The 25,145-nt window shown below is 45.3% G+C and overlaps 1 protein-coding gene across 4 annotated transcripts in view; it reads left to right on the forward strand.

The window, feature by feature from the left end:
• Positions 1-25,145, forward strand: part of LOC146839585 (uncharacterized) — a 241,904-nt gene that overhangs the window by 174,084 nt on the left and 42,675 nt on the right. For all 4 annotated transcript variants that reach the window (XM_085651660.1, XM_085651663.1, XM_085651662.1 and 1 more), the window contains exons 5-6: positions 9,628-9,730; positions 14,492-14,628. In XM_085651660.1, the coding sequence (XP_085507786.1) occupies positions 9,628-9,730; positions 14,492-14,628 (240 nt within the window). The remainder of the gene's footprint in view (positions 1-9,627; positions 9,731-14,491; positions 14,629-25,145) is intronic.

A 25,145-nucleotide genomic window follows, 5' to 3' on the forward strand; every position in this document is an offset into this window, starting at 1 on the left:
TCGCAAGGGGAAGCACAGAGCTGCGACATATTGTTGTAAATATGTTGCCTCCCTGTGCTTCCAAACGAACGCAGCGCTGTGCAGCAAAATGACTTGTTGCACCGCGCTGCGTTCGATTATTGTAAATCTGCCCCAAAGAACTTAGGGCTGGTTGAGATCTTGGCGGACTGGTTACTCCGTCACAACGGTGACAGATATCCTGCTAACAGAAGTATAAATCCCATGGGATATAACGTGATTTACATTTTGGTGAAGGGGATATCCCTCATCGTTGTGATGGAGTAACCCGTTTACCAAGATGTGAATCAGTCCCTTAGTAAAGTTCTATATGGAATCTGGCATAGATTCGCCTTCTAAAGATGGGGGTTCCAGGGTACAGAGAAAGGCACATCCATTCACAGGACTTTAGATCACGACTTTCCTACATATCTACACGACTGCGCGGTTCGCAGGATAAGCACCGGTGAGGAACAAGCAAGAAGAAACACTTTACCACAGAATGCCTTTGAGGATTCTCTCACAGTACATTGTATGTAACCCCTCTCGCGGTTGCTCGAGCACGCTGGTCGATACAGTGTACGACGGTAGCCTGGCACGGGTGGGGTGTCCTTGCTTGGGTACGGCGCTGGCAGGAGCCTCTGGGAACGCTCGGTCTGCATTTCAGGTGTCAAATTGTGTTTTTTTCCATCAATCCAAGATGGAGAACACTGTAAATGCAGGTACATTTGAGTAAACTCTTTTTCTAATGTATATAAAGCAAACAAAAAGAAAACAGCTCTCACAGTAATGCCGTCTGCACGACAGCTCTTAAAACCTGGCTATTTCCCTAATCATTGTCTGCTCAGATTCCTGTAGTGCCTAGAGACCCCGAGTAGTGCTGCGCTCCATAAATTGCGTATTCAGATTGAATGTGTGAATGAATAGATTCTTCTAAAGCTCGAGCAGGGACTTCTTCAACAGTTCCAAGACTGCTCAAGTGAAGTCAGCATGAGCGGGCAGAGAGACACAGCACAGGGCTCAAGTGACCTACGGAAAGACACATGCTTTGGAACGTTTGCAATGGCCACCAGCAGGCTACTGCACGCCCTGGCTGTCAGATAAAACAACAAGCATTGGCACAGTCAATGGGTCTCGTCTATACAAGCTATTGCCTTTGCCAATGTTGCACAGCAGCACGGCTGAAAGTTTAAATAAATTGCCATGATGCAGCAAGCCCTGGCCGTGTCTTACACTTAAAAAAAAAAAATTGCAGGTGGGAGGGTGTAGTAGAAGGCATCTCAGAGGGAAGTATGGCAGGGGTGTAACACAGAGGGTGTAAATGCCTCCCTCCAGCAAAAAGAGTTTTATGATGTTGCCAGCACTTACCACATCAAAGCGGTTTAAAAAAAAAAACTAAGCCATGTTGCACTTGCATTGCAGCCGTGTTACCTACTGTGCAACATGACTAAAAACACTGACAAAGCCAATAGGTTGCATGGGCAAGACCTATTGGCTTTGCCAATGCTCTTTTTTGGCGGGGCGGGAAGGAAGCAGCAATGCAGGGCTGGAGGGGACAAGCAAAAATACAAGATGGGAGGATGGGAGGGGGCAAACAGCACAGGGGCAAGCCTAAACAAAACAACGCAAGATGAGAGGGTGGGAGAGGGAAGCAACAATGTGGGCAAGCAACAATGCAGGGTGAGAGGCGACAAACAACAACAGGAGGAAACAAAACAATGCTGGACGGATGGTGGGGAGACCAACAACTTGGGCAAGCAACAATGCAGGGTGGGAGGCGGCAGTCAACAACAGGAGGAAACAAAACAATGCTGGGCGGATGGTGGGGAGACCAACAACTTGGGCAAGCAACAATGCAGGGTGGGAGGCGGCAGTCAACAACAGGAGGAAACAAAACAATGCTGGGCGGATGGTGGGGAGACCAACAACTTGGGCAAGCAACAATGCAGGGTGGGAGGCGGCAGTCAACAATAGGAGGAAACAAAACAATGCTGGGCGGATGGTGGGGAGACCAACAACTTGGGCAAGCAACAATGCAGGGTGGGAGGCGGCAGTCAACAACAGGAGCAAATAAAACAATGCTGGAAGGATGGTGGGGAAAGCAACAACGCGGGTAAGCAACAATGCAGGGTGGGAGGTGACAATCAATAACCACAAAAATAACCTGGGTCTGGTGCTGAATCAAAAAACTAAACCAGAAAGCATAATTTACAACTGTTCTGACATCTCTTTAGGAGAGAACCCTTCTAAGACAGGACCCATCAATCACAGAAGGTTGTGGATTTGTCATCATTTGGGTCTGTATTCCTCAGTGTAACGAACATGGTCTTGACATATCGACCAGGTAACGCACAGAGAGAACGCAACAAAGGAGGGTTGCTGTCAGATCTCAATATGTGTCAAAAAGCGATAATATGCCCAAAAGTTGTGAAGAGAGTCCTAAAATAAGCAGCACTAAATAATAATAGTGAAAAATAAAAATGACTAGAGGAGCTCAAATGTTCTTTATTTAGCAGAGTGCCCCTGTCATATTTAAAAAGCAGTATGGCAATTTAGCACAAATTTTTATGCTATTGTCCATATTGGTAGGGTCGACATGTTTCTGCCCACTATGATCTATAAGTATCAGGGCTTTCCTCAGGATCTTAGATGCTGCTATTTAAGTGAAAAACGTGACAAAAAGAATATATACAGTGAAAAATACTTCAAGAAAAGAATCCTACCGCACCGGTCAATTCTTACATTTCAAGATATCGAAACCGGATACCTACGAAAACAAAAGAACAGTTGGTAGTAATATTGCTCCTGGAGTACTTAGATTCAGCAATCGGTCAGAACTAGAGCATTCAGTGATGCTTCAAAGCACTTAATAATTTAATTAAATTGCACTTACCCATAGTCATTGGGTTGCGCCCTCACCTCAACCTGGTCCTTACTCAGGGAAGGGGGCCCGCTCTATTTAAAAGGAAGACAAAATCAGGCTCCTAGTTATGATGCCCAAAGTGTAGCCTCCTAGTTAATTTGGCTAGCAAAAACGAGACTTAGACAGTGTACTCTCACAAGGATGGAAAACATGGCCGTGATCTGAATATTGGATTATCTCCAGCTATGTAGTATTTGAAAGAAGCAAATTGTTTTTTACTAAAATAAAACTAACTGTCTGGAAAACTGTTTGTAGAATGCATCGTTATTCTAAATACCCACAAGGGGGTATACTCAATGGTCACGCTTCCTCATCTCTAACACAACAAGTGACTTAGTTGTTCGCAGGAACAAAAAATTCAGCTAGTATCTCGCACTCTAAAATAGTTGGAGAGAAAAAAGGAGGGATGGGGGAGCGCCAAACCTACCTCTCCGTCGGTACCCCAGGGCGGTCTTTGAGTAAAGACCGGAGGTACCGACAAGAAAGTCTACGCGCTTTTCATGGCCCAGGGAACTTAATTGACTGCAGGTTCGTTTTTTTGCAAAGGTGGCCAAGTTACTGCCTGTTCTAAATTCTGCTCTAATGCGCATGTGTAAAAAATACACCGCTAGACTATGAAGGAACTGTTCTCGCACGCATGTGCGAAACAGAGACACTAATCATCAATGGTATGTGATCCTCCGTGCTTACTAGATAGCATTCGAGCGCGCGCATGCGTGTATAAAGGACCCATTAGTGTACGAGCTGTCCTTGCGTCCTGAATGTTACTAAACCCTACGAAACAAAGAATGGCAAAGACAGTTAAAGGGACAGGGCCAGGTTTTATCTGGATAACAGGTAATACACTCAAGTGTGCACCGGATTTATAACATCAGCCAAGGAATGTCGTCATTCAGCCCCATGGTATCCGAGTGTAATCGATATACCCATCGTTGTTCTCTGCGTAGCAGGAAATGTTGGACATCTGTTATGTGTGAAGGAATGGGAGGTTGTTCTAAAATAACCCAGTATAGGTCAGTTTCTTTGTGGCCTGCTGCAATGAAATGATTCGTGAGTTTCGTCGCACTTTTTTTACACCGAATAGTGCTCTTATGTTCTGATATTCTTATCTTGATCTTTCGAGATGTCATGCCCACATAATTCTTGTTGCATGGGCATTGTATCAGATAGATGACTCTTTCACTATTGCAATTAATGTGTTTATTCAGGGTCCAAGGTCTATTCGTACCAATGTCTACCTCTGTTGCATGTGAGGTTTGGGGGCACACCGAACAGGTACCGCAAGGGAAATGGCCTTTAACAGGAGGTAAGCCCCATAATGTAGTGTTTGCCACACTTCTCATCTCTCTAGGACGTGTATGTACCAACTGATCCTTTATGTTGGAGCTCCTTTTAAAGGCAAAGAGAGGGGGAGGTAAAGCTTTTCCTTCAATCTTAAGTAATCTCCAGTTCTTTAGGATGCTCTTCTTCAATGCGTTAGAGTAACAGCAATACGTGTTGACGCATGTAATTCTTTCATCCTCATCAGTTGGATTACGAATCCTTTTTTCAAGGAGAGCCTCTCTATGATTATTAACAGCCCTTTTCATAGATGTTCTGATGATTTTCTTAGGATATTGTCTATCAAGAAGCTGTGTTGAAAGTTGGGAGGCATGTTCTTGATACTTAGACATGTCGGAACAGTTCCGGCGTATCCGGAGAAATTGGCCAAATGGCAAATTCTCCCTTAAAGCTCTCGGGTGGAAGCTCTGGAAGTGTAATAGAGAGTTACGTGCCATTGGTTTTCTGTACAATTCAGTTCTAAGCACTCCATCATTAGAGTCGATTAGTAAATCCAAGAAGGGCAAGCTGATCTTGGAGAATTCGCAAGTGAATTTCAAGAATTCATTTCTGTTATTCAGCCAAGAGTGAAAATTCTTGATTGTATCAATAGAACCTCTCCATAGGATTAAGATGTCATCTATATACCGCTTCCAGGTCAGAATATGACCTAGAAACGGATTGACTGTAGAGAGGATCTCAGTCTGCTCGATATGATGGACATACAGATTTGCTAGGGAAGGAGCAAAAATGCTCCCCATGGATGTTCCAGAGATCTGTAGAAATAACTCGTCCTCAAACTTAAAAAAGTTTTCTTTCATGGCTAACGTAGCGCAAGCCATGATGAACTCAACTGGTGTAGGGCTCTCAAGGTCCACTTCTTCTAAGAGCATTTTGACAACAGACAATGTCTCATTTTGTGGAATACAGGTATATAATGACTCCACGTCAAAACTAACCAGGAAATCTTGTGTAATGTCGAATGGCATCCTATCCAGGATACGTAACAGGTCTTTGGTATCTTCAATATAGGTAGGCATTGCTCTCACAAGGGGCTTCAAGAAAAAGTCTACAAAGGTAGAAAGTGGTTCAAGGAGAGACCCTATCCCTGAGATTATAGGTCTCCCGGGCGGTGGTAGAACTCCATTGTGTATTTTCGGTAACACATAGAAATATGGAGTTACTGGATGTAAAGTTTTCAAAAATAACGCCTCATGGTTGGTAATCCAGCCTTGTTCCAGGTAACAATCAATAACAAGAGCAAACAAAACAATGCTGGGAGGGTGGTGGGGAAAGCAACAATGTGGGCAAGAACTTCACATGAGAAGCTAAGCAGACGTTTAGCCGTTTCTCGCCCTCCTGCTTCAGTAGAGCTAACAAGTGAATTCGCCCAATTGAATAATTAGATTACGGAAACCATAAACGTTCTGGTCCCACTCATCAGACCCAGTTAGGATCGTGCCAGACCATCTACGCCTTGGCTCTCCTCATCCTTGATCAAGGAGAGGTCATTATGTAAACAACTTGAAAGAAGATGGAGAGATCAATATAGTCCTGAAGAGAAGGAAAGAGATACCTTAGCTTTAAAGAAGAAACATAAATTGATAAGTGACGCAAAAAAATCCTATGTTACTTCTTAAAAGGAGGTGGCTAACAACGATTCACAGAAAATCATTCAAATAGCTAAGACTTTCCTTTAACCCAAGGCTGCTTCGACAGACATTATTTCATCTCAATTGTTGTGTGACAATCTCTCCAATTTCTTCGAAGAAAAATTAGCCACAATCCAATGGGGTTTCGCTAATAGGTTGACTGATCTAGATCTGCCTAAGGCCGCGAACAAGAATCTCCCCTCCACATACGATAGTGACAGAATGTTTACGCATTGCTCTTCAGCAAACTGTAAGTGCCACCATGGCATGCAATCTGGGTCGCCATTAGATGCTTGTCCACTTGGAGTACTTAATACAGCTGGTGAGATTGTTAACCCTGTCATTATTCATTTACTTAATACATTTCAGTGTCAGTTCCTGAGTCATGGAAATTGGCAGTTGTTAAACCTTTATTGAAAAAGTAATTGGCAGATCCTTCCATTCTCCCCAATTTTTGACCTATCTCCCTGTTCTCTCTAAAATACTTGAAAAACATGCAAATGAGCAATTTATGGATGCTCTAGGAAAATCTAATCTCCTGCACCCTTTTCACTCTGGATTGAGACCTAAGTATTCTAAGGAGCCCACCCTTTTGGAGGTACCACAAACAATCAATGCATTACTGATTTGTTTAGATCTATCTGCCGCCTTTGATACGGTGTCGCATGCGGTGCTCCTCCAGCTTCTCTGGATGTTGGCATTAGTGGTCAGGCTTTCACATGCTTTCAGGTGGTGTCTCTAGGTCCTTTCACCCCAGAAGAAAAGTTACTGAAGTATGGTGTCCCACAGGGATCATCGCGTTGGCCTATTTTATATAATATTTATTGAACCCCTTTGATGGCTCTGATTGATTCCTCCGCCATCTTGTCCACTTCTTATGCAGGTGTCACTCCATTGATTGTCTGGCTTGATAAGAATTCCTCTGGCTCTGAGCATAACTTTAAGAACTGTTGTGCCCAGATTGTCCATTGGATGGAAAATAACCAGCTTAAATGTAACACGGATAAGACAGAAATCATCTAATATGGAAAAAAGAATAAGTTTGACCCAAGTGACTAGTGGCCGGAAGATCCGTCCATTCCCACCCCTCCGAGTGGAGGTATCCAGGAACTAACGAGTCAAGACTGATGGTGCTCTGCTTTTTCGACTACAAATTTTGGCCGTGTCCAGCATGTGTTTTGCTTTGATTAAATCCCTAAAAAGGTTCTTTGAATTCCTTTCATTAACTGCAAAGAAAACTGTCGCCCACTCCCTTTTTACAGCGAGGCTAGACTATTGCCATAGCCTTTACTTGCATTGCAAAGTACTTGCTGTACAAGCTTCAAACTGTCCAGAACACAGCAGGTGCTTCAGCTACCCCACCACAGTGGGGCACCTCGGGGGCTTAGGGACCTGCATTGGTTACTGGTCCATAAGCGGGTGCTTTTCAAATCCCTGACCATTGTTTTCAGAGCTTTCCATTCAATCAGACCAAACCATCTTGTAGTTCGCTTCGTGCTGTACAGGCCCCACGGAGACCATTGGGATGGTCCATTGTTGATCCCCTTTCATACCTAAGGTCAGGCTCAGACCAAGAGATGGTGAACTATTTCCTTACTGTGCTGAGCTCTAAAGTTTGGACTCGTCTCCCGCTTCCGCCTGAGACTGGAGAGGAAGGACACAGACTTCAGGAAACTCCTGAAAATATTCTTCTTTTCAATGGGGAATGGAATCGGAAGATCTGACTGACTAAGATGGGGCTTGTGGGTCTCTTTCCCTGTTAGGCTCCCCGGCTTTCAGTGCGCTGTCTATGATGCCTGTGGTGTCGGTCTCTGTGCCAGGGAGCTGTGGTTCGAGGTAGAGTGCGCTTCATAAGCAATGGAAAAAAAATGTTTGATGGGAAGAACAAGCAGCAAAGCGAAGAGGGGTACGAAGGGAGAAGACAGACTGCAAACACATAAACTCATATGGAGCGCTGCAACTTAAAGAAAAAAGTAGTTTAAAAGCACGAGCAGTGGAAGGACACTGGGCAAGAAAGCAGTAAATAGGTACGGCCCAGGAGAGGGTCAAACACATGAGGAGGAAGTGAAGCTGGCAAGCACTGACCACTGGGAAGAAAGGAAATGAGAGTGACGATGAAGCCAACGAATGGGAAGCCATGGGTGGGCTCAAAGCGACCTGTAAGTACACAAAATACCCTGCAAGCGACAGCGTATGCACTATCTCAGGCAAGACCTAAAAACACCTGCTTCCTAATTTGGCTAGCGTCTATGCGAGGCAGTGGGAGAAGGTTACAAGAGGGGGATAGCAAGGCTCAGGGAAGACTATATCCGATGAACAGTGATTTCACAAAAGCCGGTCCAAACTCAGACAAAGCTGTCTTACAAAGGCAACGAGATTTCAAAAGAGCCGGCTTCTGAATGGGGAGCCTGCGAAGTGAGGTCAAGTGTCTGGAAAGGTGTGTTGCGGGGCATGCCTACACGAGTGGCCATGTTTTGTATTAGCTGTAGACATTTGAGAATGAAGGTAAGGAAGCAAGCACCTCTGCATCCCTGGATGACATTGTGCTGAGCAAAGCCTGGCCATGGAGTAATACTGTGCTCAAATCTGTTGCAACGTCCATTTTCACATGTCCTTGCCCACTATTTCCCGCACAGACAGTATTTGTACGGGAGAGGTTTTTCACTTGTTATTACCACAAATAGGAATATATTCACTAAATCCTCACGCGATGCAGGGCAGCAAACAATGTTGTGCTGCATTGCGTGAGAGGGGAGAAGCAGGAAAGCACCATATCTACTAACACCAGCACTGTCCTGTTCTTTCCTGAGTGCTGGTGCACAATTAGGCTGCCTAGCACGGTGCACTAAACTTTTACACATAGTGCAAGAGTGTGTGCATGATGTGTAGCATACGTTTTGTACTAGAAGGGTGCTATGTTTAGAAATGCTTTAAAGCTTTTCTCACTTTGGTAGTCGCTGTGCAGTGTAGCACACATGCAAAGTTGGAAACTTTTGGAGAAATTAAAAACATTTCTGTAACTCCACTGTTTACTACCAGGAGAGGATGTGGCGCAGCGACTAGAACTGCTGACTCTGGAGCTGGGGAACCGGGTTTGAGTCTTGGTGTCGGTGCAATATCCTGTTATTCTGGGCAAATCACTTAAACTCCCCGTGCCCATGCACAGCGCCTGGAGACCCTCACAGATGATAAGCCACGTTAAATAAATCTATAAACATAACCATTGTTAGTAGATTGGGCTTTGCGTCAAAACTCCGGAGGGTTGCACGGGACCGCATGTTTGATGGACTCCCTAGTGACACGTCACTCACACATTCACTTCATATTGGTCTTGGATGTTCTTCTGTTTTCGATTACCATGTTATGTCATTAATGCATTAATTATTGAAGTAATAGCTAATGTTGAACTAAACATTTAAGGGAATAAATTGATTCGTTTTTCCCTTGATCTGCATAATACAATAAGAATACTTTTCCATGTGAGGTACTCTATTTTTGGTACACGTGTGTTACTTTTAGGCAACTTTCCAACGCAAAATAAGTTTTGCACCAGAAAGTAAATCCAAACCAAGCGTTTTTCACCAGTTTGCGTCACTTTTGTATGTGGTGCCCCCTAGCACAGAATGTTAGCAAATCTGCCCCAGAGTAGAATGAGCTGCATGTTTTGTCACACTTTGCTAGGTGATATGCATGTTGTGCAATCTCTGCACTCACATCTCTCCTCTCTCCTCTCAGACCTCATGAGCAAAATGAAGCAGGCATACCTCAAGATGCAGCAGGACATGGCGGTCTTCCAGAAGAACCAATCCCAGCTCCTGGAGAAGTTCACCCTACAGTCGTAAGTGTTTACGTACTGCGATGGCAGCGTGAGACGGCCTCTATGTATGTATGTATGTATGCACGTGTGTATGTAACTATGTATGTGTGTACGTGTGTATGCATGTGTGTTTGTCTGTATGCATGCATGTATGTGTGCATAAATGTAGGTGTGTATGTATGCATGTTTGTATGTATGTTGTGCGTGTTTGTACAGCGTGAACCTAGATACAGATCAACACAGCCAAGTCATAAATGAAGAAATAATCAAACACAGGCAAAATAATCTCGAAATTCTGTGTTTCATACATGCAAACGCAACATAGCTGGACAAAAACAGTTGAAAAAAGAAATATTGGCTTTATAACCTGGAAAAGGGGTTGGTCGCAGAACCTGCACTAGCCTGTCCTGTCTCTAACTCCCACGGGCAGACAACCCACACACTCCCTTGCCCCATGTTTCTTATATTTTTTGGGTCCACTGTACTCCTGTGAAACCACCACGAGAACAGTGAGGCAATGCATGCTTCAAATTGTAAAGCTTACATTGGTCTTGCTGTATCAGTATCCTGCGGGAGCCCCACTGTACCTCATGGTTGTCCTGCGGAAGTAGTGCGGAACCTGCAGGACACATTATTAGGTCTCGCTGAGTCAGCGCGCATGCGCTGCTCGGAGAGACTTTAGTAGGTGAGTTTTCAAAGTGCTGCTGGCTGGCGACAAGCTAGCGTTCACGCAAGCGTGCACGCACGAACCGCCAACCTTCAGCGCCATCTGTCTTTCCTCTTGCTTGCGCCCTGCCTCCGCCCCTCCCCCCGCCTTCGCGCTTATATATGGAATTGATGTTTTCTCCCAATAAACTTCCTCCTAACAACAATTATGACTCATGTAGATAAATGAACTGGTGTATTGCTTTATATGTATATGTATACAAGGACATTTGGTACAATACTAATTATTATTTATGAAAACGTTTTGATACCAATATTAAAGCTATAAATTAATTTAATTCAGATGGTTCTTTGCTTCTTACATCTCTGAAGTCTAATGATGGTGGTGTAAATATGTGAAATATTGCACAATACAGCCTGAGCAGGAGATTTATGAACCTGCTTGTATATTGAGTTGTAGGTGATTGATCCTTAATTGAGAATATTTATGCAAGCTAGAACATTTTCCCATATTGGGATTATATGGACCCTCTTTCTACATTTAGCTAAACAAATCCTGTTGGGCAGTCTGTCAATTAGTTAGGTTGATAAAATAATAATATTTTAATTGATTATTGGTAATAATGATTATTGGCAGAGCTATAAACAGCAAGGGCCCGATTCACAGAATTAACTTAAGACAAAATCCTAAACTTACTACTTTTGGTATTCACAGAATGCACTTACTACTTTTGGTATTCACAGAATGGATTTACGACTACTAACTTTACGTCTGCACTCGGGCCGGAAATTCCGGCCCGGAGGCGGAGCTTCCGGCCCGGAGGCAGGGTTTCCGGCCCGGAGGCGGAGCTTCCGGCCCGGAGGCAGAGCTTCCGGCCAGTGGCGGAGATTTAGCCATGGCCAAAATCTCCACCTCTGGGCCAGAAGCTCCGCCTCCAGCCCGGAAGCCCCGCCTCTGGGCTGGAAGCTCCGCCTCCGGGCCGGAATTTCCGGCCCGAGAGCGGACGTAGAGTTAGTAGTCGTAAATCCATTCTGTGAATACCAAAAGTAGTAAGTGCATTCTGTGAATACCAAAAGCAGTAATTGCATTCTGTGAATACCAAAATGGTAGTAAGTTTAGGATTTTGTCTTAAATTAGTTCTGTGAATCGGGCCCCAAGTGTTTTCAAAAGTAAGACTTTCATGATAAGTTAAGGCAACACACACACAACCACACACACACACAACCACACACAACCACACACACACACAACCACATACACACACACACAACCACACAAACAACCACAACTACACAACCACACACAACCACACACACACAACCACACACACACAACAACAACCAACCCCAACCACACACAACCACACACACACAACCACACACACACCCAACCACACACACACAACCACACACACACACCCACAACCACACACAACCACACAACCACAACCACACACACAACCACACAACCCCACACACAACCACACACACAACCCCACACACAACTCCACACACAACCATATACACAACCCCACACACAACCACACAACCCCACACACACACAACCCCACACACACAACCCCACACACACACAACCCCACACACACAACCCCACACACACACATCCCACACACACAACGCCACACACACAACCCCACACACACCCACACACAACCACACACACACAGCCACACACACAACCCCACACACAACCACACACAACCAACCACAACCAACCACACAACCCCACACACAACCACACACACAACCACACAACCACACACACAACCTCACACACAACCACACACACAACCAAACACACACAACCACAACCACACAACACCCCCCACACACAACCCCCCACACACACAACCCCACACACAACCCCCCACACACAACCACACACACACACAACCCCCCACACACACATCCCCCCACACACACAACCCCACACACACAACCACACAACCACACACACACACACAACCCCCCACACACACATAACCCCGCACACACACAACCCCACACACACAACCCCACACGCACAACCCCCCCCCACACGCACAACCCCCCCCCCACACACACACACCCACACACAACCACACAACCATACACACAACCACACACACAACCAACCACACACACAACCAACCACAACCACACCCACAACCACACCCACAACCACACACAACCACATCCACACCCACACACACAACCAGACACACAACCACACCCACACACACAACCACAACCACACACACACAACCACAACCACACACACACAACCACAACCACACACACAAAGGGAGGAGACAACTGCAGCAGTGCCTTCGGCTCGATCAGGACAGCAGAACCATCGGAAAAAGAACCCCTCGGCACGACCTGGGCAGCAAGAAGTTGTCACTGGAGACATTGTGATCCTACGAACAATAGTGTCATCAATTATCTAATCCAAAATGTAAACTGTGACAAAAAACATCCCTATATATTGCAGTACCACAAAAACAGCAACAAGCATTGGCATAGCCAATAGGTCTCGTCTTTGGGACCTTATAAGTGTTTTGCCATGCAACAGTTGTTGTTGCACCAAGGATATTGTGCTGCCTAACTAAATACTTATAAGGTCCCAAAAGCGGGACCTATTGGCTATGCCAATGCTTGTTTTCTTTTCATTTTGGCCTTTGTGGGGGGGGGCGGTTCCTCTGGGTTTCCCCTATAAGTTCCAGGCAGTCAGGGTACACCACCCCTATCATTACAAAAACACCCTGTGCACAGCCTTCAGCCATTTGCAACCGGGGGTTGGTGCAGGCCAACCCCATGCTGGTGATCAACACATCACGGTCTGTCCTCAGTGGTAAAACTGCTGCCCTTGCTTCCCTACTGCTTGCCCTCTGTTCTCCATCTGTGTGCCCCTGCCCTCACCTCCTGCCCTCCATGATCAATATGCTGTCCCTCTCCTGCCTGCCCTCTGGTCTCCGTCCGTGTTTCCTAGCCCCTCATGCCTACCCTCTGTGGTGAGGTTGCTGTCCCTTCCCCTCTCCCCTCTGTTCTCCTTGTGTGTGCCCCTCTCTCCTGCCTCCCACGGTCCATTGTGCCCACCCTGACCATGCCAGTCTGCTCAAAGTAGTCAGATTGCTGCCCCTACATCCCTTCTACTTATCCTATGTTCACAATCTGCGTGCCCCTGCCCCATTCTGCCAGCCCTCTGTGACAGATTACTGCCCCTGCTCATGCCGGCCTGTCCTTCTTGTTTCAGCTTGCTGTTCCTGCACCTGCCCCATCCCCCCTGCCATTCGTTCTCTGTTTGCTTGCCCATGGCCCATCCCTGCTGCCCTCCATGCTAGACCATCATTTCCCCGCATAAACAACATGTTAAGTACCATTGGTTTCAAGTCGTGACTATTTATGTGGACTGATAGAGTTTGACTGATAGACTTTTCGTCAACTAATGCGGCAACATTTCTAACCCTTCCAGGTTTTCAGCAGAAAATCTAAACACATTTAGAGTGTTCCACCAGGGCAATGGTGGTTTCTCCAACAGAGAACCTTGTATCCACCATGCAAGGAATCACATTAGGTGTAAAGAGCTGGAGAAAACTCCATCAATTCCTGTCTCTGCTTGAAGACTTTGTGCCACAACACAGAGAGAGTACCTCCAGAGTATGGTGTGGAGACAGTCATGGCTTCTACATTTCTGGGATGGTTCTCCTGGTCTGTTAGAGACACCATGCTTACCTTTCATTGAGAGCTATGGCGGCCGATCCTTCGCCCTCGATTGGGTGGTTGTACCACCACCATCTTTGGTGGGATTAACGTTGGATATTACTAGAGCGAAGGAAGGAGCTAGAATAGATTACCTATAGCGTGCACTCACTAGCCTATCTATTATTACTGAACTAAATTCTTCATTTAATGCTTGTTTTTACCAGGCTGTGTTATCTGAATGTCTGAGAGTGCATATATGCAAGGGTGTGCCTATAGACATATAATTAATAATGAGTGGAGAATTAATATAAGCTCTTGTGGCGTCAGTGTATTTAATACTTGTGCATTTTAAAAATGGGGCGGCCTTGGAGTAACCTATGATTATCTTAACTCCCAACTCACCCCCTGCAGTGAAAAGATGGAGATGCTCGTCAGGCTGAAGGATAGATGTTACTCCCAGATGAACAGCATCAGCAAACGTATCTCTGTCCCATCCCTCCCCACCGATGAAGCTGCTGCTGGAAGAAGCTCCAAGACCCAAGACACAGGTACTGTACACCTGGGGGACATTGTTCTATGGAAATGCCTGATCACCTGGCTGATGGCTCAATACACACACATTTTACAATACCGATGTGATGTGCACCTCTACATCACCTTCAAGATCAAGCTCTGTCTGTGCAAAGTAGCAGACCTGCCATGTTTGACACCAAATGTGCAATGGGGAGGGGGTATTGAGAGAAAACACTCATAATCAATGGGTGATGTCATACCTGATGTCATTAGTGATGTCATCAGTGATGATACTGACCATGTCATGAGTAATGTAATCTGTGAAGTCATAAGCAGTGCATTGTGGGGGTGTAAGCAGTAGGTAGCTCAGGTAACTATAAATGCTGAATTTCACTGGTCTTGTACGAGTAATATGAGCCTAATTGTAACGTCTCTGTAACCTTTGTTTTTTTCTGTGAATTTCTAAGGTTTTTTAAAATTCTATTTCCTATCTATAATGTGCTTATAACCTTTATTTTTGACAGTGAATTTATATGTTTTTTTAAAATGCTATTTCCTAACTACAATGGATTTGAATGGGTCGGTAAGAGGTTGTGAGTGTCTGAGTGGTTCTCTGAGTGGATGCATGAGTGTCTGAGTGGGTTTGTGAGTGGGTGTGAGAGTGTGAGTGGATGCATAAGTGTCTGAATGGGGCTATAAGTGCTTCTGAGAGTGTCTGAGTAGGTCTGGGAGTGGTTGTGTGTATGTCTGTGAGTGGGTGTATCAGTGTCTGAGTAGGTTTGTCAGTGGGTGTGTGAGTGCCTGAGTGTGTGAGTGAGTGTGTAAGTCTCAGAGTGGGTCTGTCAGTGGGTGCATGAGTGTCTGAGTGGGTCTGTCAGTGGGTGCATAAGTGTCCGAGTGGGTCTGTGACTGGGTGTGTGAGTTTCTGAGAGGTCTGTAAGTGGGTGCGGGCGTGCCTGAGTGGGTCTGTGAGTGGGTGCCTGAGTGGGTCTGTGAGTGGGTGTGTGAGTGTCTGAGTGAGTCTGTGACTGGGTACATAAGAGTCTGAGTTAATATGTGAGTGGTTGCGTGAGTGTCTGAGTAGGTCTGAGTGGGTGTGTCAGTTTCTGAGTGGGTCTGTCAGTGGATGCATGAGTGAGGCTGTGAGTAGGTTTTTTAGTTTCTGCGAGGCTCTGTGAGTGGGTGAGTGAGTCTCTGAATGGGTATGTGAGTGTATATATTAGTGTGCAAGTGAGTGTGTGAATGTATATATATTTTTTAACATTTTCAACTAGGTTCCGGCTCAACATTTTGAAACTCATAAGGGGTCCCATACAAAACACCCATGGGAACAAGGTACCTCTAACCTAACCCATTCTAAACTATTTAGCCTCAAATCTCATGCCCCAGGACATGGTCCCAGTTTAGAAAATGGAAGCCGCAACTTTCTTCACGGGCTGCGATCAGCCAATCACAGCACTTCTCCTGGCACAAGGGTTCTCAGAGCTCCGCGTAGATGTTGCACAGGACCTACATCCCGAGATATCCAAATTTGGATGTCTTTTAATAACACAAAAACTACTGAACGGATTTACACCAATTTACAAAAAAAGTCCGCTTTCCGGACTAACAGCCACCTTTCTTCCAAATTTGGTGTAATTCTGTCCAGCGGTTCAGGCTGTAGTCATTTCTAAACTTCCTATGGGAATTTAAATGGGAAACACATATTGTTTGACCCCCCCCCCCTTTTTTTTTGCCCCCATTCCCCACTTGACAGATCATCCCAAAACTGTCCTTGCATTACAAGAATCACTGGCACACTTGTTTTGGGAAAGCTTTGTGAAGATTTGTCAAACAGCACCAAAGATATAGGCAAGTCAATAAACACTTTTCCTATGGACACTAGGTCCTAACTATAATTACCTTCTGGTGAGTGATAGAGAGAGAGAGGGGGGGGGAGCGAGAGAGAGAGAGAGAGAGAGAAAGAGAGAGAGAGAGAGGCAGGCTTTGGTTGGTTCGGCCCCCTTCTGCCATTGGTCTGCCTGTATGGATGCCCTTTACACTCTCCTTCAATTGATGACAGCATCCGAAATTCTCAGCTCCTCAAACATCCATTATCATATGTACGCTGACGACACACAACTATACTTAAAGCTCTCCTCTCTGGATGATATCACAACTCTCAATTCAACTCTAAAAAAACCCAGACCTGGCTGGCGGACAACCACCTGAAACTAAACCCCCTCAAGACTGAATTACTCCTTATCGCCCCTCCCAACAAAACTAGCAATATCGAAGAATGGCTTAAACAACTCACAGCGCTCAACTGCCAACCTCATATTGTTGACTCAGCAAAATCACTAGGACTAATACTGGACAGAAATCCTAACAGGCAGAAACATATCAGTGCTGCAACAAAAGGCGCAAATAGTCAGATCAACAGCCTGAGAAAAGTAAAACCCTTCCTTCCCGCAATTGACTTAAACTGGCAGTTCAAGCATTAGTAATCCCAAGACTAGATTGTGCAACGCTGTGCGGTCTACCCAGATCATCAACGGCCCCTCTAAGAGCCGCGCTCAATTCAGCGGCTAGGCTCATCATGGGCTCAAAAAGAAATTGTCATATCACCCCGACCTTAGAGCTCTTAACTGGCTTCCTTTCGAGGCCAGAATTCAACTAAAAATCGCTTGCATGACCTACAAAGCCCTACATCACAATACTCCGAGATACTTGGCCCAAAGATTGGTGCTCTCCTGTGGAAACAGATCCTCCAGAAGTACCAGCAATCTTCTACTGAAACCACAACGCTTTGCCAAAAAGAAAACATACAACAGTGCCTTTTCTAGAATCGCTCCTAGGATTTGGAACTCACTGCCCCCTGAAACCAGATGGAACCATTCTTTTACCTCTTTTAAAAAAGAAGTAAAATCCCTACTGTTAAGGAAATTCTCATGAAACATTGTATATATACATCTACGCAACTGAGAACTGTATTACAAGTCTTAATGATGTATTGCTGTGTTCGTTTTGTTTCCTACTCTCGACTCATGTAAAGCGCTCTCATACCCGCAAGGGTCATGTTCGCGCTATGTAAAACCTTCAAAATAAAATAAATAAATAAAATACAGCATGGGTCAGTATGTCAGCACACTTCAGCAATGGGCTCTCATGCCTTCGAGTTATAGTAGTTATCTAATCACATGTTCACATTCACAGTGAACATGAATGCACTTCGGTACCAGGGCTAATGACCTTTTTCTTCACCTATCCATTTTTTCCTTTTATACATCCTCTTTCATTTCTTTCCTTCTCATGGTTTTATTTTCATTGTTTTAGATTCTACAACAGCTTTCCATACAATGGTAATTAGATGCTTCCTTGCTGCTCAATTCATTTGCCGTGTGTCATATTCCGACTGGCTACTGATTCTAAACCAGGCGACCAATCATGGAGTCGTATTGTACATGCCATGGGGAACTTAAAATAGCTACACTAGGTGCTATAGCACTGCACCACTGCAAGAAAGCCACTCACTGCTATGCTGCTTTATTGTTTTTGCAAGCATATTTTCCTTGCACATCTTGCTGAGTTTGTTGTGTGTGTTTTATTGTGGTTGTGTAAGAGGGTGAATGCAAGAATGAGGCATGGGTGCAAGCATGAGTGTGACTGCGATGCAGCGTGGATTGTCAAATCCTCCCTTCGTCACAGACCAAATATCATACTAACACATTCACTCAATGCATTCATTGGTGGGGCCCATAACACCAATACTCACACTTCAGTGGTCTGCTCTCACGGGAGGGATAGGTTTTCCAGACGCTGACATGAAAGGAATACCTTTTCACCTAAAGAGCCTAATTTACATGAATATACATTGAATACCTTTATTAAACTCAGAACTTTGAGATATTCCCCTCATTTTGTCGATGAATCAGTTAGTTATATTTGGATAGTTGGTAACTCAATTCTTTTATTCTATATTCAATCTTAATCTAATCTCTTCAAATAACAACCCAACACATTTGTTTATTAATCAAAGCTTAATTTCTCTAATTGATTGCAAATTTTAATAGATCATTGACCAAACCACAGAACATCATATTTACCTAATCTGGCTATTAGTCGTCTTCTATGTCAATCAAGTCGTGAAAGTCTTTGATTCATCATAGATCAGGCTGCAATTCAGTCTGTCAAAGATTCAGGGAAACAGCTGTCCAGCAGTGTCACCGTCCTCTCCGTCAGCATAACGTCTGGGAAATAACAGCATCCAGGAATGAGAATGTCAACTCACTATTTTACCATCTTTTATAATGATTTTAATGTCAAAATGTAACAAGAATGAGTTTTAGGCAGTCCTGATTGGTGGGTTTGGGGTCGTTCGGTGAAGTTCTCACATAGTCTATTTGGTTAGGTCATCACACTTGCTGGTTCCGGTTTTAAAGACAGTCCTCTGTTTAATAGTCTTGGCAACTCTCCAAGTGCGACCTTGCTTGGTACATCTTGCATGGGGTCAGGACGAGGCCACTGTTGCTTGCTCTGGCGCAGGCGCACTTCACCCGAAACCTCATGGAACGGTGACTAGGGCCGTCAAGTCAAAAGTCATCCATCTTTACGTAGGCCCAATTGGTCAACTTAAGCAAAACAAACACAAAACGTAATTAAAACATGGAAATAACGATTAAAATGTTTAACCCTCACTAATTCCCCTATGTTTATGTAATTATCTAGCATAATAGCAACATTCAAAGCGTTTATATTCACTCAACGATGTCATCGGGTGCGACTTACAATTACGTCACAAAAGCAACATATATCATGCAATATTCTAATTTCTAGCATTAATATGCGTACATATATTAGTATACAAATTAGTTTAGCCATGCAAATGCAAATCCCACGTATAATTCTTTCATTAATACGGTTGATTAGAAATCAATGCAAACAGATTAATTGTATCACAATTAATAGATTATTCGGATTAATATGGACATGCAGAAATGGGGGGGGTATACAAAATGTTGTACTACCTGCTCCATCAACTGCGCCTGTGTCATGATTTACTAAATGCATCAGTAACTGACGAGGCACTTTAGTTTGTAAATAATACCAGACGGGATTGCCAATGCTTGTTGTGTTTTCAATATACATTCATTTGGATACCTGCAACAGCACACTTGCACACTTACAAAAGCTTTTTTTTTTGCAGATCCTTTTTCAGGCGATATTTACTTAACATTTCAAAAGAGTTCTCAGAGCAGTACTCTGTGGCTGAGGTGTGAGTTCATACACAACATATTCTATTCCACCTGGCACCAGATAATGCATCACAAAAGGGGGTGGTGATGGACGGAGCATCAGAACCAATCAAACACTCACACCCAGTCAACAGATCTGGGTTTGATCCATCACCGTTCTTTAGCCCACTCTGCCACCCCAGTTCAGACATGGCCATATGCAAATCAGCCTGACCCTGTGCCTCATGGGAACAGTCCAGCCCGAACTGCCAAGCTTATGCATCACCTGCATATAGCATTACGTCCTTCTGCTGTGATAATGCCAGTTGGGCATAGACCCAAGCGCAGGTGAGGAGTGACCAAAGGACAGTCGCTGCCACAATCACCAGTAAACGTAAATGGCTGCAACTGAGGGTAAATCATTTTTTGCCACAGACCATGAGTTTGGCAATGTGACATACATTGACTGGACAGAAACAGAAATGTACAATGTAGAAACTAACACAAGCTGAAATACCATTATAAACTGGAAACAATAATACATACAGTTATTCAATAAATGAAAAGACAGTACCCACAGAAGATGCAAATAGAGCACCTTGAAAGGGAATGTTATACAGGAGCAGCAAGGAAAGAGGGTGCCTCTTTGTGGACACATGCAAGGACTATGTTGGTTATGTTATCATCATCAATCAACTTTATTTCAGTTCAATGAACCATAAAAGCGCACAGTGAAAAAGCATTACAAATACATAGAAACAAGGTAGCTACAAATCACAGCTCATGACAGTGGAAGTATATAAAACAATGTCGATCATATTACATCGATTATCAAAGTGCTACCACCATACTAAAACAAAAATCAAAGGAACAAAGACCTCAGAAAAGTTCTTAGAAGTGGACTCATTAAGGATTCGCTTTGTCACCCAGATGATCTGTATTATTTTCTACTATGGGCAGCTCAAAAATACTCACTAGGATAGGTGGGATTAAATGTGTACTACAGTGGTTAAGAGAATAACATGTATATGGGTCATGTATTGGTTGATCTACTTCCCATAGTTTGTGAGTACTCGCAAACATTCTCCCAGGAGCCAAAAACTATGGTCTGTGGTGTGATTGAGGACCGCACTGATGCAAGCAGGTTTGGAAACGGGGTTGGTGGGAGAGTATCAGGTGACCAGAGAGGAAGCAAAACATGTACATGGTATGGACAGTGAGTGGGGGAGTTATTTTGAGGGTGGCATTCCATACTGCCCTCTAAATCATAACTTTGGTGATTAGAAGAGTCATAGATTTGACAATACTGAGTCATTCTGTATCTGAGTGGCCTTCTCTGCTGGCTTTTGCTGCTTCCTATTGCAATCTTTCATGAGTCAAGGGTACCCAGCATGCAATTCGATTAGTTCATTGGAAGGAAATAGAATCTTAGGCCTCATACTCTCCGAATGCCTTAAACCACTTATCTGTAAATATTAGTAGTACTTACAAAAATACTCAGTTAAGCAAGGGCTGCAAAAACCCTTGGTAAAGGCCCCTCAACAAAGTGTGCACAATTCAGTGAGGTGGGCAGACACAAACACCCAACCTCCACGTTAGAGATAGGACAGTGGGAAACATTTATTAAAGGCGCTAGGAGACTTGACTTTTAATCCTGGCTTCACCACCTTGCCAAAATGATGCTGGGTGTGAACTCTTTAGTCAAAGTCCCTAACACATTACCCAACACACAGACATTTCTTTGGTGTGAGTAGGCCCTGAGTCTCACCATCTGAACCATTCACACCATAGTTGTTGTGTAATGAGCAAGGTGGGCACTATTAAATCAGAAGTCATATTTTATTAATCTTGGTATCCCCTTGTGACAAATTGTGCTCTCTTGGTGTGGCGACTGGTCAGGGATAGACAGGACTCGAATGGCAGGTACGGTAGGTTTTATTGAAAGATAGCTTTTCTTTCTATTAGTCTTTATGTTCTTGGGGTCCGTGATGAGGGGTTTCGTGTTTTCTTCTCGGTGGGGTTTTTCCCTCTCTCCCGTCTGCTTCCGGCTTTCGTGGGCGTCAGTTGATTTGGGTCGTCACTGGTTCGCTCCCACTCGGACAGGATGGGTCCCAGAAAGAAAAGAAAGGAAAAGGATCGTTCAGGAGAATAGTCTCTCTCGAGGGGGCACACCCTAAAACCAGGGCCCGGGGTGAGGGACTACCATAATATTGTGTCAACGTGCCACTCAATACGTGCTCCACCTCCGTGTGGGGGTTCGTAGTGTAGGTAGTGCGGTTTTACGGTCAGGTAGGGTGTTTAGGGGAGCACGGGTCACACAGGGGGATTGGTCGTTTTCTCCCCTCTGCCCATCCAACCCGCCATACGCCCTCGTACCTGTTCGAGCCACACCCCTCCCCTGGGAGTGTGGCGGGGCGCTTCGCGGTGTCCTGAGCCTCCTGGCGTTCTCCGTCCGTCTTCGCTCCTCTCCCTTCCGTCGTCCTCCGGACTGGATCTCTCCTCCTTTCCTCTGGACGCCTCCTCCAAGTCGCTTCACTCTTCCCGTCCGCCGCTTTCCTCCTCGCCTTCGTTCTCCTCACTCCTTTCCTCGCCTCATCGCAGATCGTCTCCTAAACTCCTCCGGGGATCGCCGTCCGTCCTGTGCTGACTCTCCTTCCCTTTTGACGTCTCTCGCGTCATGACATCACTCAGGGGCGTGTACCAGCTGTCATCGGGATTCCACTTAAAGGGCCCGGCGTCGTCCGTCTCTAGAGGGCTTCCGCTGTCAGGTGACGGAAGCCATTCTCTCTGCTGGGGGGGGATAAGAGGGTGTAAGTTCGTATTGTGCATCCACCAGTCCGTTACCCCACTGTGTTCCTCGGTCCCTGCTCCGTCACACACCTCCCCCCCTGGAATCTCACGATCGGGGAGAGGAGGGTATCGTGATAGAAAGTCGGCATTGTTATTGTCCCTCCCCTTATGGTGTCTTACCACAAAAGAAAAAGGTTGTAATGACAGAAACCAACGAAGAATTCTCTGGTTCTGGCTTTTGTTCCTGTACATCCATTTTAAGGGGGCGTGGTCTGTGTACAGGACAAACGGCTTACCTTCCAGGTAGTAACTCAGTTTTTCAATAGCCCATTTAATGGCCAGGCATTCGCGTTCAATCGTGGGATACTTGATTTCCCGGGGAAACAACTTTCGACTTACGTATAGCAAGGGGTGTTCCAACCCATCCACCCCAATCTGTGAGAGGACCGCCCCGATCCCTGTATTGGAGGCATCGGTGGCTACAATAAAGGGTTTGTTGAAGTCAGGGGAAATTAGGACAGGGGTTGTGGTTATGGCCGCTTTTAGGTCCTGGAAGGCCCGTAAAGCACTCTCACTCGGGTGTGTTATCCTACTGATTGGGCTGTTTTTCTGGAGAAGATCGGTCAGTGGGGAGGCTAATTCGGCAAACTGTGGTATGAACCGCCGGTAGTAACCTATAAGATCTAGGAACCCTCTAAGCTGTTTTTTTGTGGCCGGAAAGGGAGTTTCGGTAATCGCTTTCTCTTTTTCGGCTTGGGGAGCTATAACGCCATCTCCAAGGACATACCCCAGGTATTTGACCTTATGAAAGGCTGCTTTCGATTTCTTGGCGTTGATGTGTAGGCCCGCTTGTCTAAGGGCACTCAATATGGTCGTTAGATGGGTTGATGTTGTTCCCAGGTGGTGCTATATACCACAATATCGTCCAGGTAGGCTGAACTAAAGGATAGATAGGGTTGGAGAACCGCATTCATTAACCACTGAAAGGTGGCCGGGGCCCCGTGGAGGCCGAACGGTAACACTGTAAATTCGAACAAACCTTGATCTGTGGCGAAAGCGGTTTTCTTTCGATCCGCTTCCTTCAGTGACACTTGCCAATATCCTTTGGTGAGATCGAAGGTCGTGATATAGCTGGCATCCCCTATCCTCTCTATGAGTTCGTCCACCCTTGGTATCGGGTATGCATCGAACATGGATATCTCATTTAACGCTCTGAAATCCATACAGAAGCGAGTGGATCCGTCCGGCTTCGGTATCATCACAATGGCTGACGTCCACTCGCTGGTGGATGGTCTAATAACTCCGAGTTGTAACATGTCGGTGACTTCTTTCCGTATGGCTTCTCTCCGGGCCGCCGGGATTCTGTAGGGTTTTTGCCTGACTATCTTTCCGGGGAGGGTATGGATTTGATGTTCTATCAGCTGAGTCCTCCCTGGTTTATTGGAGAACAACTCCTCAAAAGGTTTCAATGTTTCTGCCAGGTCCCGTTGCTGGGATCTGGAAAGGTCAGGATTTACCACTAGTTCACTAACCGTCGATTCCTTAAGGGAGGGGTTCGGCACTAAAAAATGGGCTGGTCTGGGTGGGGGTCCAATCCATTTTTTAAGCAGGTTTATGTGATAGTTCTGTATTTTGGAGTTCGTCATCCGTATCCCATATGTAGTGTTGCCTATCACCTTCTCCACTTGAAAGGGGCCCTGCCATTCTTTGGTGAATTTGCTACTGGTGGAGGGAAGCAAGATCAACACCCAGTCTCCCTTCTGTAGTCTTCTTAACTTGGTTCTTTGATCATAGTACCGTTTTTGTTTTTCTTGGCTTCTCTCCAACGTGGCGTGGGCCATCTGTCTTAATTTCCCTATCTTGGACTTCAGTTGGGTCGTATAATCGAGTAGAGTACAATGGTCCTGTCTCTCCTCAGTTTCCCACGCGTCCTTTGTCATTTCCAATAACGATCGGGGCTGCCGTCCGTATAGGAGTTCGAATGCCGAACATCCTAGGCTGCTCTGTACCTGGGATCGTAGAACGTATAATGCCAAAGGAAGTAGTTTGTCCCATTCTCGGCCTTCCACTGCCAACATTTTTTTCAGGGTACTCTTCAGGGTGCGGTTGTATCTCTCGACTAGTCCGTCGGTTTGAGGGTGGTACACCGAGGTCCTCAACTGGTGGATGTCCAAGGTTTGGCATACCTCCTTCATTAGGCGGGAAGTGAACGGAGTGCCCTGGTCCATGATAACTTCCTTGGGAAACCCCACTCGTGAAAAAAACTCTATGAGTTTGTCAGCCACATTTTTGGTGTTAGGCTTCTGAATGGGGTAGGCCTCCACAAAACGGGTGGCATAATCCACTATCACGAGAGCGTGTAGATGTCCTTTCCGAGTCCGGGGAAGTGGTCCAATTAAATCCATTCCCACCCTTTCAAAGGGGACTCCTATGATGGGTAGCGGGTGGAGAGGAGCCGGGGGAGGCCGATAGGAGTTCTTCTTCTGGCAGGTTTCGCAGGATTGACAATGCCGTTCAATATCCCTATAGATTCCTGGCCAGTAAAAGTG

This window comes from Triturus cristatus, chromosome 4_1 (genome assembly GCF_964204655.1).
Source record: "Triturus cristatus chromosome 4_1, aTriCri1.1, whole genome shotgun sequence".
NCBI lineage: Eukaryota > Metazoa > Chordata > Amphibia > Caudata > Salamandridae > Triturus > Triturus cristatus.